Source organism: Furipterus horrens, unplaced genomic scaffold (assembly GCF_987537825.1).
Source record: "Furipterus horrens unplaced genomic scaffold, mFurHor1.1.pri manual_scaffold_6, whole genome shotgun sequence".
Taxonomy (NCBI): domain Eukaryota; kingdom Metazoa; phylum Chordata; class Mammalia; order Chiroptera; family Furipteridae; genus Furipterus; species Furipterus horrens.
Window position 1 is genome coordinate 49586860 of NW_028327176.1, and position 16126 is coordinate 49602985.

Here is a 16126-nt window from a genome sequence, read left to right on the forward strand (position 1 = left end):
CACTGCAGCTGAGTAAGGGCCTGTGTTGTTTCCTGAAGGTAAAACAAAGCAAAAACAACAAAAATATATTCCTAGGACTTGAAAAATTCTCAAGAGGATTTTTCATAATGTTATCAAAAAGAATAAATTATTTAGGAATACATTTAACAAAAGTGCAAGCTTTGCACTCTGAAAACTACAAACCATTGATGGGAGAAATAAAAGATCTAAATAAATAGTGAGATATTCCATATATGTAATTTAAAAGTGGGTAAAACATTGAATAGACATTTCACCAAAGAGATATGAGTGGCCAGTAAGCATATGAAAAGAGGTTCAACATCATCAGTCATTAGGAAAATGCAAATTAAAATCACAATGAGATCACTTCACACCTACTAGGACAGCAACAATAAAGAAGATGGACAATACTAAGTGCTGACAAGGAAGCAGAGAAACTGGAACCTTCACATATTGCTGGCGAGAATGTAAAAATGGTACAGCCACTTTGGAAAACACTTCAGCATTTTCTTAAAAATTAAACATAAACTTAAACAATTCCACTCATAGGTATATATCCAGAATAAATGAAAACATGTTTACACAAAAACATTTACATAAATATTCATAGCATATTATTATCCCCAAAATTAAACAATCCAAATGTCTAACTGATAATTGGATCAACAAAATATGGCATATCCATGTAATGGAATACTAATCACCAATTAAAAGGAACTACTGCCCTGATCAATGTGCCTCAGTTGGTTGGGCACTATTTTACCAAGTGAAAGGCTGCTGGCCAGATTTCCAGTCAGGCACATGCCTGGGTTGTGGGGTTGGTCCCTGGTCAGGGCACGTACAAGAGGCAGCCGACTGATGCTTATCTCTCACATTGATGTTTCTCTTTCTTTCCCCCTCCTTTCCTCTTTCTCTAAAAATAACATCTTTAAAAAGCAAACAAGGAACTACTTATACATACCACAACATGAATGAACTTTGAAAACATGCTAAGCAAAAGAAGCAAGATGCAAAAGACTACATATAATTGTATTTATATGAAATGTCCAAAAAAGGCAGAGGCAGGTTAGAAATTGTCTGGGGCTGCAATGCAAATTGATTGCACCCCTTTTTGGGGGTAACAGAAATGTTCTAAAAATAAATTGTGGTAATAACTGCACAGCTCTGTAAATTTACTAAAAATAACTGTATACTTGAAATAGATTATTTTTGTTATGTAAGTTATACTTCCATAAAGCTGCTTAAAAATTTCTGTAATGATATGCAAGAACAAGTAATATCGAGTGATTCTGGAAAGGAGAGCTGGGTGCTTAGGGGACAGGAGTGGGAAGGACACCCTATCAAATATTCTTATACATATTTTAAATTTTGTACCATGTGATTGTATTACTAGTTTAAGAAGTGAGAATAAACAAAACAAAAACTTACAGAGAAGAGTGTGGCAATATAGGTCTAATGGCTCTGGTGAGTTAAACAGGAGTAAAATATGGTAGGCCATGGAAATGTTCTAGGCACAGAACGATGACCAATCTGCTGTCACCATGCTCTCACCATCTGAAGTACAGCATGCTTAGTTCAAAGAAATGTGCTTAAAAATAGGATATTGACAAACTTAGACCCAGGAAAGCTGTCAGAGGAAAGGGGAGTAGAAAGCATGACCTGAGAGGAATGATTCAAAGTGAAGACCAGAAAGAATAATACAGTTCAGGGAATGGACTGGGGACTCAAGAGAGAAGATTAGACCTATATTATGTGGCTTCAGAGTGCAAAACTGGGAACAGAGCCAGGAAATCAATGCAGGCAGATTTTGGATCTTTGTAAGTTACATCCTTTGATAACTGAAGCCTTACACAAATGGAATGAGCTGCATAAACAGTGAGTGGTGTGCCTGAAGCAGAAGCTGGAGCACCTTGCAGTACAAAAGAAACCAGAGTCCGTGAACCTCCTACACGTTTATATCTGATAAAATGAGCCTTGGTGTTTGTGTTCCCATTTCTAGGTCAAATCTGATTAAGTCCTGCCTAGAAAAACGTTAATATTCAACCCTTTGAGTGCCAACGTCGCTGTGAGTGATGCTGACAAATTTTCCCAAAAGTGCCAGTGTCGCTCCCAGTGACTCTTTTTCCGATGGCTATAAATGTAAATAACAATGGAATAATTCATATTTTATGTTTTGTTCTTTTTTTGTACCTCAGGTTATATATTGATATAACTTTTTCTCGTGTTGATCCAAATTTCAAATTACGCATGGCCTTCAAAGGGTTAAAAATAAAATGTAGTCTAAAAGTAAATTCCCTTTCAACAAAATATATTTAGTTAGCACTCTAGAATGGTGAAAATTAAAAGGACATACAAAAACAAGTGTTTCCAAGGATGTGGAGAAACTGGAGCACTCACACATTGCTGTGGGAATGCAGAAGGTGACAACACTTGCATAATGGCCTAGCAGTTTCTCAGATGGTTAAATATAGAGTTATACATAACTAAAGAGACAGAAAGTAGACTAAATAACCACAGCCAGAGGCTGGGACAGGGGTGGGAGGTTGGGGGAAATGAGGAATGACTGCTGATGTGTACAGGGTTTTTTTGGGGGGTGCTGAAAATGTTTTAGTTAGATTGGGTTGATGTTGCACAACTGCGCATACACTAAAACCCACTAGACTGTATACTTTAAAAATGTATTCATGCATACCAACTGAAATACATGTAAGATTATGAAGTCTTACTTGAAGGGAAAAATTTCTCATGTCTTACGTGTTACTGAATCAGGGATACAAGACCAACAGAAGGTGATCAACTTTGTCATTTTCACATAATAAAGAATAGACAGTCCTAACAAAAATGTGGGTGCTGGATGTTGTAGGTATGATGAAACACTACACACACTATATGGTTAGAGCCAAGTGCAAGCTACCAGCATCATGCAATCATACAATGTTGACTTCCAGATTCACAATAATCACAATGCACAGGCCTGCATGGTGTTGGACAATTTGTGTTGAGAACCCACCATGGGACAGAATATTATTTTTTGCTGTTGGTAAACAACAACAATCTACTTTCCTTAGTCCATGGGAAAGGCTCAAGCATCTCTAATGATATCATCATCCCCCAGGGCCTGGGATTACCCAGGTGCGGATCAGCCCGCTCAGTTCTCAAAAATGGGGCTTACACATAAAGATTTAAGTGTCTACAAGTCAACTGACATCAGCTACCATGGTTTAAGCTTTCTGTTGTAGAGAATCTTAAAAGGAGATCACGTGCTGGCTGGCTGCTTCTGTTTTAATTTCTGTTATGAGAACAAACTCACCTGCTGATGCCTTATTCCACACTGGGAAAAGAAAGTAACTGCCATCGTCTCAAGAAATGTTTCAAGCTTTTTTGTAGTACTTTTTAGTTTAACTAAAATCTAGGTGAGACTTATTTCCATATTTGTTGATTTAGAGACACCATCAGATATATCCAGAAAAAAATTGAATTAAAAATTTTCTTTTTAGGTGGAAATAGGAAAAGATACTTAACATAGGGAAAAAGCCAAATTTTCTTACATGGAAACATGAATCGACTGCTCTCATATGTGCCCCAACCGGGGACCAAACCCACAACCTAGGCACATGCCCTGACCAGGAATTGAACCCATTACCTTTCAGTTTACAGGACGACGCTCCCACCATCTGAGCCACAGTGGCCAGAGTGGGAGATGTTTTGTTCTGTTTCTCCCCCAGATGAATGGATTTAGGTTAATTCATTTATAATTACTCAAGTTTAAGACCAGAGGTACTCAATAAGACAGAGTAAAAATTAGAAATATAGTTGATGGTACTATAAGACTTTTTTCTAGTGAAAAGTTTTTAGTTATGTGCAGATCAAATTGGCAATGTTAATTTCCATAATAAAACTTACTAACCAGTAAAGGGTGACACAATCACAAAGTATCTGTCCAAAAAATAACATTTTAACATACTTTCAATTCCTGGAGACAAGAGTAAAGCTTAAAGAAGGAGTAACTTAGGTGATAACTATTACTCATCTTCAGAAAATTAGAACTAATCATTTATTTCTGCAAGTATGGTAGATAGCAACTATGGAAAACCCTCCTCAGAAGAGTAAAAATGCAGTGTTCCTCTATAATAGCGCCTCAAAAAGTTTCTTGTTACATATACAAATGAGTAAAGATTACAGAGATGGAATGATTCTGAATGATGCCAAAATACAAAGTATGGTCATAAGACTGAATGGTTAAAATGAGAACTGAGGTCAAGAAACTCCAACAGATAGTAAAGTTTCCCAGATAATGGTCCTGCCTGGGGTAGAGAGAAAATGAGGCAAGTCCTCAATTAAAACATGGGAAAAACCAGGTTAACAAATGATCATGAAAATCTTGTAGAGGAGAGTAGAGCTAGATGATATGGTCCCAAAAGGTTTTCTATCAGATTTGAAAATTATGGTCTGGAAGTGCCTCCTCCCCTCTTTTCTCTGCATTCTATCAAATCTTTCCTCTTGGTTTTAATATTTATGAAGATTATGATCATCTTTACATGATGACTCAAATCTTTATTTCACTCATGAAGTGAGATATATCTATGGTAGATACTTTCATTTGGGTGTTCTGATCTAACTTCAAGATTAATAAATGAAATGTCTTCACATCTTGGTCAGGATTAGTTTCCTCTTTGATCTCTCCATTCTGATATTCACATATTATTTCAGTTATTATGAGTAGAAATTTCAAAAGAACCATGGCTATTAATTAACAAATTCACTGATTAGAGTCCAGCTTAACCAAAAAATATTAGAATTTTCTAATAAATTAATTCAGGAATATCATTTCATTTAAAAACCTCTATTGACAATTAGCTGAACATGATAATAAAATCATACCTATACACACACAAAAAAACTCTATGAGAATTAAGAGTTTAAGTGTATTGTTGCCTACCCTAAAAAAAGGTATTAAAAGAAAAACAGGAGAATTAAAAAAATCTTGAGGTTGAGAGGATCTTAGCATGGAACAAAGAAATGGAGTTGCGTTTATAACAGTACTACAGGCATACCTCATTTTATTTTGCTTTGCTTTGTTGAACTTTATAGACACTGTGTTTACAAACTGAAGGTTTGTCACAAGCCTGCATCAAGCATGTCTATCAGTGCCATTTTCCCCAATAGCATTTGTTTACTTTGTGTCTCTGTATCATATTTTGGTTATTCTTGCAATATTTTAAACTTTTAAAATTATTAAACTTTGTTATGGTGGTCAGTGATCTGATGTTACTATTGTAATTGTTTTGAGATGTCATGAACCTCACCAATATTAGATGGAAAACTTAATTGATAAATGTTGTGTGTATTCTGACTGCTCCACCGACTAGCAATTCCCCAATCTCTCTCCTTTCTCCTCAGGCCTCCCTATTCCCTGAGATACAATATTGATATTAGGCCAGTTAATAACCCTACAATGGTCTCTAGTGATCAAGTGAAAGAGCTGCAGGTTTCTCACTTTAAATCAAAAGCTAGAAATGATTATCAAGTTTAATGAGAAAGGCATGTCGAAAGCTGAGACAGGCTGAAAGGTAGGTTTCTTGCACCAGTCAAGTTGTGAATGCAAAGGAAAAGTCCTTCCAAGAAATTAAAAGTGCTACTCCAATGGACACACAGATGCTAAGAAAGCAAAATAGCCTTATTGCTGATACGGAGAAAGTTTTTCTGGATAGATCATACCAGCTGCAATGTTCCTTTAAGTCAAAAGCTAATTCAGATTAAGACCCTAGCTCTCTTCAATTCTATGAAGGCAGAGAGAGGTGGAAAAGTTGCAGAAGAAAAGTTTGAAGCTAGCAGTTTGGTTCATGAGAATTAATGAAAGAAGCCACCTCCATAAATAAAGGAGCAAGGTGAAATAGCAAGTGTTGATTTAGAAGCTGCGGCAGTTATCCAGGTCTACTTTAAGATAATTAATGAAGGTGGCTATGCTAAACAACAGATTTGCAAGATAGACAAAAGAGCATTATATTGGAAGAACATATCACCTAAGCCTTTCACAGCTAGAAAGAAGTCAATCTCTGGCTCTTTTTAGGGGCTAATGCAGCTGCTGACTTGAAGATGAAGACAATGCTTATTTACCCCTCCAAAAACCCTTTGAGAAGTATGCTAAATCTACTCTGTCTATAAATGGAACAACAAAGCCTGGATGACAGCATATCTGTTTACCATATGGTTTACTAAGTATTTTTTAGACTCAGAAAAGATTCCTTTTGAAATAATACTGCTCGTTGACAATGCACCTGGTCACCCAAGAGCTCTGATGGAGACGCACAATGAGGTTAATGTTTTCATGCCTAACACAATATCCATTCTGTAGCCCATAGGCCAATGAGTAATTTTGACTTCAATAATGTCTAATTATTTAAGAAATATGTTTCATGCCATGGCCTGGTAGCTCAGTTGGTTAGAGCACCAACCCGATACACAAAGGTTGGATGTTCGATACCCAGTCAGGGCACATACAAGAATCATCCAAAAAATGCATAAGTGGAACAACAAATCAATGTTTCTCCCCCCCCCCCCAAAATCAGTAAGTTAAAAAAAAAAATTGTAAAGCTATAGATTCCATAGACAGTGATTCATTCCTCTGATGGACTGGACAAAGTAAATTGAAAACCTTCTGGAAAGGATTTATCATTCTAGATGCCACTGAGAAAATTTGATTTTGGAAAGGCCAAAATATCAACATTAACAGGAGTTTGGAGAAAGTTAATTCTAAAATTCATGAATGACTTTGGGGTTCAAGAATTTAGGGAGGAAGTGACCACAGATATGGTGGAAAAAGCAAGAGAATTAGGGATCTGAAGATGTGACTGAATTGCTGCAATCTCCTAATAAAACTTTAATAGATGAGAAGTTGCTTCTAATGAATGAGCAAAGAAAGAGGTTTCTTGAGATGGAATCTACTGCTGGTGAAGATGTGGAGATTGTTGCAATGAAAAGGGATTTAAAATATTACATAAACTTCATTGATAAAAAGAGCAGCAGGGTTTGAGAATTGACTGCAATTCTGGAAGAAGTTCTACTGTGGGTAAAATGCTATCAAAAAGCATCACATGCTACAGAGAAATCATTCATGAAAGGAAGAGTCAATCGATGTGGCAAACTTCATTGTCTTATTTTAAGAAATTGCCACAATCGCACACCAACCTTTAGCAACTACCACCCTGAGAGTCAGCAGCTATCAACATTGAGGCAAGACCCTACACCAGCATAGAGATTAGGACTAGCTGAAGGCTCTGATGATGACTAGCATATTTTAACAATAACTTTTTCTTTTTTTAAGAGAAAAGGAATAGGAGGGAGAGACAGAGGGAGAGAACATCAATGTGAGAGAGAAACATTGATCAGATACACTAGGGACTGAACTCACAACCGAGTTATGTGCCCTGACTGAGAATTGAACTGATGACCGTCTCTTGCTTTGCAGGATGACACCCAACCGAGCCACACTCATCAGGGCAGCAATACAGTATTTTAAAATTAAGGTATGTACGTTGTCTTTTTAGATATAATGCTTTTGCACACTTACTACTCAACCTTTACATGCACTGGGAAATCAAAAAATTCATTTGACTTTATTGTGATATTTGCTTTATTGCGGTGGTCTATAACTGAACTTCCTATATCTCTGATGTATGGCTGTATTATAAGTAATGCTTAAGAATAGGAAAAAATCTTCAGAAAAAAATGGACAAAGAGTAAAAAAGGTAATTCTCAAAATAAATGTAAATGACAATTCTTGAAATCTAATACTAAAAAATTGCAATTTAAAGCAATGAGTTTTTTCACTATCAGATTAGCAAATATTAAAAAGACTGATACTACCTATAGTTGGCAAGGGAATGAAAAACACACACTCTCATACTTTTTGGTATGAACATATATTTGTACATTTCTGGAGGGCACAGTTAGAGGTGGGGAGTTGTAGATTACTGACAGTCTTTCAATTTCTATTGTTAGTGATTTACTTAGGTTTTAAAACTTCTTGGTCAATTTTCTTAATTTATATTTTCCTGAAAAATCATCCATCTAATTTAGATTTTAAAATATATCATCCTACAGTTGCACACAGTAATGTTTTTAAAGAAAAGCACCTGTTTGTCTGTGGTTATCCCCTTTATAGCACTAATATTGATATCTTTTTCCCATGGTCAGATAACAGATTTGGTCTAATTTTTTGAAAGAATCAGATCTTGATTATATTGATCAATTTTGGGGACTGATTTATTAACTTATATATATTCCATTTTAATAATTACTTTTGGCTTTCTTTGCTTATTTTGTTAAGTCTTTTCCCAGACTAGAATGCTTATTTCAATTATTTCCTAAATGAGCTTGTTCAACTAAAATATCATTTAAGGTTATACACTTTCCCCTAAACACAGATTTAGTCACATCTCATAAATTCTGAACATGTGCTTTTACTGTCCTTAATGAAATAACATCTATAATTTCAATTTTTAGTTCTTCTATAACCCAAGAGTTTAAAATGATGTTTTAAAATTTTTATCTGTTGAATGAAAAATAATAGTTAAGTTCCAACATTATTTTATTGTGGTTAGAGAATAACAGCTTGGTTATACATTTCCCACTTTTGGGAATTATCAACATTTGGCCTAAATGTATAATTAATTTTTTTAAATGAGCATTTGGAACAACTGCGGATGCTGTGTTTTGGGAATGCAGTTTTATATAGATAGTTTAAATGAAACTTGTTAATACTGCTATTAAAATCTTTCATATCTTTTATCTGTTATATGTCGAAAACTGAGAAAAGGAGTTAAAAGTATCCCACGCTTGTACTGTTACCACACCCTACATTATAATTATGTCTGGATGAATGAACAAATGAATGTGTCTTGGTTGACAGCATACCAGTAATTTTAGAATTCTCTAAAAGACTCTTTCCTCCCTTGAAAATAACAAAGTGGGGTTAGGGTAGATTCTCAAGACATGTAACATTTAATTAAAACAGCAAGAACAACAACAAATCCTACCTTCCCACAGTACAGAAACTTTTATTTCTAATCTTCTAGCAAATGACATTATTGGCAGAGTACTGGAAATATGTAATTCTTTATGCATTGTAGGTAGGAATATACACTGGAAAATTAAGGTCATATAGTTTATGATCCAAGAATTACACTTCTGGATCTATATACCAAAGACAGTCTCACACAGGTCCATTAGAGGATCTGGACAAGGATGTGCACTGTGTTGTTTTGTGGTGCTGGGAGTTGACAGCAACCTTCGTGTCCATTACAGGGAAAGTGCCCAGATAAACTGGTAGATACACTCAATGGAGTACTATGAAATAATCAGAAACCCGGATTAGATTATAGCAATGTAGATGGATCTTAAAAATACAATGCTTGGACTTCCGGCCAAATGGAGGCATAGATACACACTGTGTCTCTCTCCACAGCTAAGAAGGAATACAACTACCTCAAAACTAGAAACAACCAGAAGTTCCAGAAAATCAAACTGCATGAAAGTCCAGCAAACAAAGATATAAAGAAGAAATACTCATCCAGACAGGTGGCAGGGGCGGAGCCCGGGTGGAGAGGACGTGGTGTGGTGGTGTTAGCAGTGTCGGGAGTGGCAGGCTGTGCAAAAGCGCAGTCACATGTCTTAAAAAGTCAGGAGGGACACCTGGGGAGCTTTCACAGCCCCTCACTGGACCTCATAGTTCATGGTCCCAGCACCAGGGAAAATCAAGCCTCACTGCTTCTGACTGTGCAGACCAATGGGAGTTGGGGTAGAGGCAGAAACTGCTGGTCTCTCAGCAGAGTCCATTTGTTTAAAGGGCCCCCATGGTCCTAGAACCTCCACAAACCCACCCACTCTGGGAACGACGGCCAGGGCAGCAGCTAGAGGGGCGCTAGTATGGTGCGGAAGTGGGAGACGTGCCTGGAAAAGGGGTGAGTTCTGGGCAGGCAGCATTGTTCCCTCTCGGACCCCTCCCCCACATACAGCGCCACAACGTGGTGAAGCAGGTTGCCCTGTACTGATGAATTCCTAAGGCTCCGCCCCTTACAACGTAACAGGAGCGACAGCTCTACCTGGGATGAGGAGGCAAACAAATACAGGAGTCTGTCAGAATGAGGAGACAGAGAAGTATGGCCCAAAAGGGGGAACGGATCAAGGTTCCAGTGGGAGAACTAAGCAACAAGAATATAGCCAACCTAACAGATGCAGAGTTCAAATCCCTGGTGATAAAGATGCTCACAGGCTTGACAGATATGTTAGAGTACGGCAAACGCATTAGAGAAGAAGTGAAGGCTATGCTAAGTGAAACAAAGGAAAATCCACACAAAACCAATGGTGAAGGGAAGGAAACCAGGGTTCAAATCAATGATTTGGAACATAAGGAAGAAAAAAAGTCAACCAGTGCAGAATGAGGAGGCAAGAATTGAAAAAAATGAGGAAAACTTCCCAAATTTTGCAAAGGAGGTGGACATACAGGTCCAAAAAGCACGGAGGGTCCCAGGCGAACTGGACCCAGAGGGGACCACACCAGGACACATCATGATTGATATGCCAAAGGTGAAAGATAAAGAGAGAATCCTGGGGGCAGCAAGAGAGAGTCGGAGAGTTGCCTACAGGAGGGGGCCTATAAGACTGTCAGCTGATTTCTCAGAGGACACTTTGTAGGCAGGAATGGACTGGCAAGCAGTATTCAATGTGATGGAAGGCAACCTGAAACCAGGATTACTCTATCCAGCAAAACTATCATTTGGAATGGAAGGGCAGATGAAGTGCTTCCCAGACAATGTAAAGCTAAAGGAGTTAACCATCACCAAGCCATTATTATATGAAATGTCAAAGGGACTTACCTAAGAAAAAGAAGATCCAAACTATGAACACTAAAATGACAACAAACTCACAACTATCAACAATTGAATCTAAAAAATAACAACAAAATCCAACTAAGCAAACCAGAATAGGAACAGAATCATAGGTATGGGGATCATTTGGAGGGTTATCAGCTGGGAGTGGGGAGGGGGAGAAATGGGGAAATGGTGCAGAGATAAAGAAGCATAATCGGTTGGTACAAAATAGACAAGGGGAAGTTAAGAATAATATAGGAAAGGGTGAAGCCAAAGAACTTATATGCATGACCCATGGACATGAACTAAGGGGGCTGGGATTGCTGGAGGGAAGGGGGGTACTGGGAGGAGGGGAGCAAAGGGGAAAAAAATTGGAACTACTGTAACAACATAATCAGTAAAATATACTTAAAAAAATACAATGCTTAGTGAGAATAATAATATATCATTTTATATAAATTGAAAATATACACACATACAAAACACACATTTTGTAAAGAACTCTTGAAAGCCAAAATATATTTACAAAACAAGACGAGTTGCCAATGTAAAGTTAGGAATGAGTATGGGATATGGGGATCAAATTGTGAAAAGAGGCCATGAACCTAGGAGCACATTTAACTCAACCCTTGGCACCTGGGGCCAAAAGAAAATTTTATTTTATCTTGGCATAGAAACTGTTTAAGACTTTTAAAATCCTATTATTTCACTCTTCTTCTAGAAGCACTTTGAGATTTGAATAGGTATTTTAGGCAGAAACTAGAATGCAATGAAAAACTTGAGAATTCTCCTTTCTAGCTCCTAACTAACATTTTGTGTTTGGTCAGTCTGGCTTACCTCACTTTTTAATTAATGTTAAACAAAAACAACTTCTAACCCTGGCTGCTGTGGCTCAGTGGATTGAGCGTCGACCTTCGAGCCAAGTGTTGCTGGTTCGATTCCCAGTCAGGGCACGTGAGTAGGTTGCACATCAGGTCCCCAGCTGGGGGCGTGAGTGAGAGGCAACCACACAGTGATGTTTCTCTCCCTCTTTCTCCTTTCCCCTCGCTCTAAAAATAAAAAAGTAAATAAACAACAAAAAACTTCTATGGTTTCTTATTAGAAAAGTTTTTTATAGAAGATAAAACCTAGAAAATTATAACAAAAATTAGAGGTCCATATTTCAAGATGATGTTAATATTTTGTTTCAGTGATGTATATGTATATATACACACACACACACACACATATATATATGTATATATTTATTATAATAATATAAATATAGCTTTATGTCTTGCTTTTTATCTTGACATATCATGAAATTTATACTTTGGGTTCCAAGATACTGTTTTTGACTTCTCTCCATATATGATCATAATAGTGAAGACTGATATGAAATCAATGTGTTTTATAAAAAGATTAAGAAATACTGGTAAACATTTGATTTGACATTACTTAAGCTTTCATTTTAACCTCTCATAGAGGTCTACAGTAGTTTTTGTTATTTGCCCAGCTGCTAAAAACGTGGATAACTGAAATAACGTATAAAATATAACTTATTTCCAGCTTTTTTCCATAGAGAAAAACAGAAAAACTTAACTTTTCTTTTTTGTTTATTTTGTACTGACAGTAGCAAACTATCTCCCTCTTCAACCCTAACATACAAACAGAAACTGAGAAAGAGAGATGAGGGAGGGAAGGAGAAAGAATGAGAGAAAACATGGAGAGAGCACAGAGGCAAACACAGCAAGGACATGAAAGGGAGGAGAGGAGGAGCGACCAGAAAAACAAGAGACACACAGCAGAGACAATAAGACAGAGACAGCACAGGAGTGGGAGGGGGAGCATGGTGCACAAAGAGTTGGGTGTACAGAAGCAGAGAGAAAGAATAGAGAAGTAGACAGAGTGAAAAGATACAGTAGTGAGCGAAAAGCATATTGTAGAGACTGAGGAGAGAATTTGTAGACATAGGGGAGAGAAACACTGAGGGTGAGTCAAAGAAAGAGTAGGTGTCACCTGTGAACCAAGTGTCGCTGGTTCGATTCACAGTCAGGGCACATGACTAGGTTGCATGCCAGGTCCCCAGTTGGGGGAGCGTGAGAGGCAATCGCACATTGATGTTTCTTTCCCTCTCTTTCTCCTTTCTGCTCTCTCTAAAAACAGATAAATAAAATAAAGTAACCTTGTTAAAAAATAAATTAATTAAAAATAAAAAAAAGAATAGGTGTCATCAAAGGAAGGAGGCAGGGGTGATCAGGCAGCTGCAGTTATTCCCTTATACTAATTCTTACACCTTCAAGTGTACAAAGAGGTTAAACATTGTGCTGGGCACACCTGTTCAGCACACAATAAGCATTGGCATATCTAAGGAAATCTAGGTTAAAGAGAAGATAGTTAAAAAAAAAAAAAAGGAATGGTCAATAAACACAAAATAAAATAAAAACTCAGTGGGTGTGATTTTTAAAATGTGAATCAGAATAGATATATTTCTGGCCTATCTGAATGGCAAATAATAGCAAGAGTGCTATCGCTAGGTACTGACCAAGGTATTATATACATTACTGATGAAAAAAAAAAAAAAAAACGATTCAGCATTTCAGGAAGACAAATTAGCAGTGTGGATTAAACATTAAAGAAAAAAGTCCTGAGAAAAGGAGTTCTCAATTCTGGTCAAGATGGAGGCGCTGGTAAACACAGCTCGCCTCCTCACACAACCACATCAAAAATTATAACTTAACTATTTAACAACCATCACTCAGAACCATCTGAAATCCAGTTGAATGGAAGTCTGACAACTACGGGATTAAAGAAACCACAACCATCCAGACTGGTAAAAGGGGTGGAGATACAGAGATGCTGAATTTTATCCATGTGTGGTGCATAAAAATTTGGGGGGAATATCTTGGGAGCAAGGAGTCCCAGCCCTACACCAGACCCCCAGCCCAGGGTTCCAGTGTCAGGAAGATAAGTCCCCATAACTTCTGGCTGCAAAAACCAGCAGAAATTGAGGCAGTGGAAGAAAATTTTGGAGTTCCAAGCAGTTCCTCTTAAAGAGCCAGCACACGGACTTACTCAGACTCACTCCCTCTGAGCTCCAGCTCTGTGGTAGCAGCATGAAAAGTGGGGACCCACAGCTAAGACTGCTCTACCCAGCAAAGGTGTCATTTAGAATCAAAAGGGGGATAAAAAGCTTCCCAGGTAAGAAAAAACTAGACGTTCATCACCATCTATCCATTATAATATGAAATGTTGAAGGGATTTACTTAAGAAAAAGATAAAAACTGAAAATTAAAATGGCAATAAACACATACCTATCAACAATTGAACTTGAAAAACAAACTATGCAAACAGGAAGAACAGAGACAGAATCATGGATATGGAGAGTGCTTTGATGGTTGCCAGACTGGAGAGGGGTTTGGGAAGATGGATGAAGAGGTGAGGGGAGTAAGAAGTACAAACAGGTAGTTAAAGAACAGTCATGGGGATGTAAAGTACAGTATAGGAAACAGAGTAGCCAAAGAACTTAAACACATGACTAATGGACATGAACAAAGCTGTGGGGATTGCTTGAGGGAGTGGGGGTTGCTGGGTGGAAGCAGGTAATGAGGGAAAAACTGGGACAATTGTAATAATCAACAAAAATATAATAAAAATAATTAAAAATAAAAATATCCTCACCCAAGGATAAATTTTAGTGATTTTTTAGAGAGGAAGGGGGAAAGTGAGAGAGAAAGAGAGACACATCAATCAGATGCCTCCTGTATGCACTCTGACCAGGGATTTAACCCACAACCTAAGTATGTGTCCTGACTGGGAATTGAACCTGCAACCTTTTGGTGTACAGGATGATGCTCCAATCAACTGAACCACCTAGCCAGGGCTAGATTAAACATTTTTAATGTGCATACTAAGTAACCCAGAAGTTCCATGTTTAGAAATGTATCTCAAGAAAACAGAAAAATTTATAAAGATCTAACAAGACTATTCAACAAACACAGATTATGATAAAAAATTCAAAACAATTAAACTCTGCCATTAGGGAACTAATTAGATAAATATTATATTTATACAATGAAACCCATAAAGCCATTAAAAATGACTACATAAATCTGTATCTGACATAAAAAGATATCTATGATATATTCAGTAGTTTCAAAACAATATACATAATATTTCACTTTTTACCGTTATTTCTTTCCATATATGAGAATGGTTGTAAAGACTGATATGAAATCAGTCTTTTTTCACTGGATATTTAGCTTTATTAGAACATGGACATAAAGAAATAGATCCAACATAAGCAGTAGGTGTGTGAATCATAAAATACAAACCTGGAAGCTTATTTATGAAAATGTTAATCATGACTATTTCAGTACGGTGAGAACTATGGGCAACTTCCAAGGTCTTTATATTTTCTATATTATCTTTACATTTACTTATCTTTTTACCTTTATATTAGGAAATAGATATCTTTTTGACAAAATATTTGGTAATAAACAGAGAGAAAGATATAAAATGGTAGAAGGACCAACAGAAGGTACCCTGACAGGTAAGTTATCCACAGTCTGTGATGAGGAAAGACATAGCATGATTCTAGTTGAGAGGAAGGAGCCTATAGAAAAGGAAGAAATCCATTATAAAAGACAGAGAAACACAGAGAAAATAGATGAATGAATTTTAGAAAATATGATAGTATAAATACAGGCTTAATGAACCTCTTCTTTCATAACTGAAAGACACAAACAAAAAAGCAACAAAAAGTGAAAAGAATATTCAGAATCTAGGGAAAGGACTCAACTGATACCATAAAATTTCAGAAATTCTGTCTAGGGAAACAACTGGGATCATATTAAAGGTGCCATCACAAAGCACTTCCTACCCAAAGGGTCATACAGAAGTGTAAAAGTGAGTCAATTACATTAAAACATACCCCTCTGGTATCTCAGAAAATGAATTGAGGTAGTAAGTATCCCAGGAGAAAGATAAATGTCCCAACTGGAGACATGTTCTCTGTAAAAAAACAGTACCTAATGCCCTAGCCAGAATGATATCTTCCTTCTGGCCAGGAAGAAGTCAGAATAATCTCTTAAGTCTACATATCTTAGTTGGATTACTAAGATTTGATAGGGGAAAAAAAAAAAAAAAAAGACCTCAGCCATATCACTGCTCACACAACAGTGCCTTGAAAGCTGCCTCCAGCTGACCCTAAAGTAGTACAGTAACAAAATGCCAAGGGAATGTCCCATAGAACTAGGTACTTTCCTCATCTCCAC

At 37.0% G+C, this 16126-nt stretch overlaps 1 protein-coding gene across 1 annotated transcript in view; it reads right to left on the minus strand.

The window, feature by feature from the left end:
* Positions 1-16126, minus strand: part of ALMS1 (ALMS1 centrosome and basal body associated protein) — a 199904-nt gene that overhangs the window by 13474 nt on the left and 170304 nt on the right. The window contains exon 19 of the mRNA XM_090281447.1: positions 15780-15863. Coding sequence (XP_090137573.1) covers positions 15780-15863 — 84 coding nt within the window. The remainder of the gene's footprint in view (positions 1-15779; positions 15864-16126) is intronic.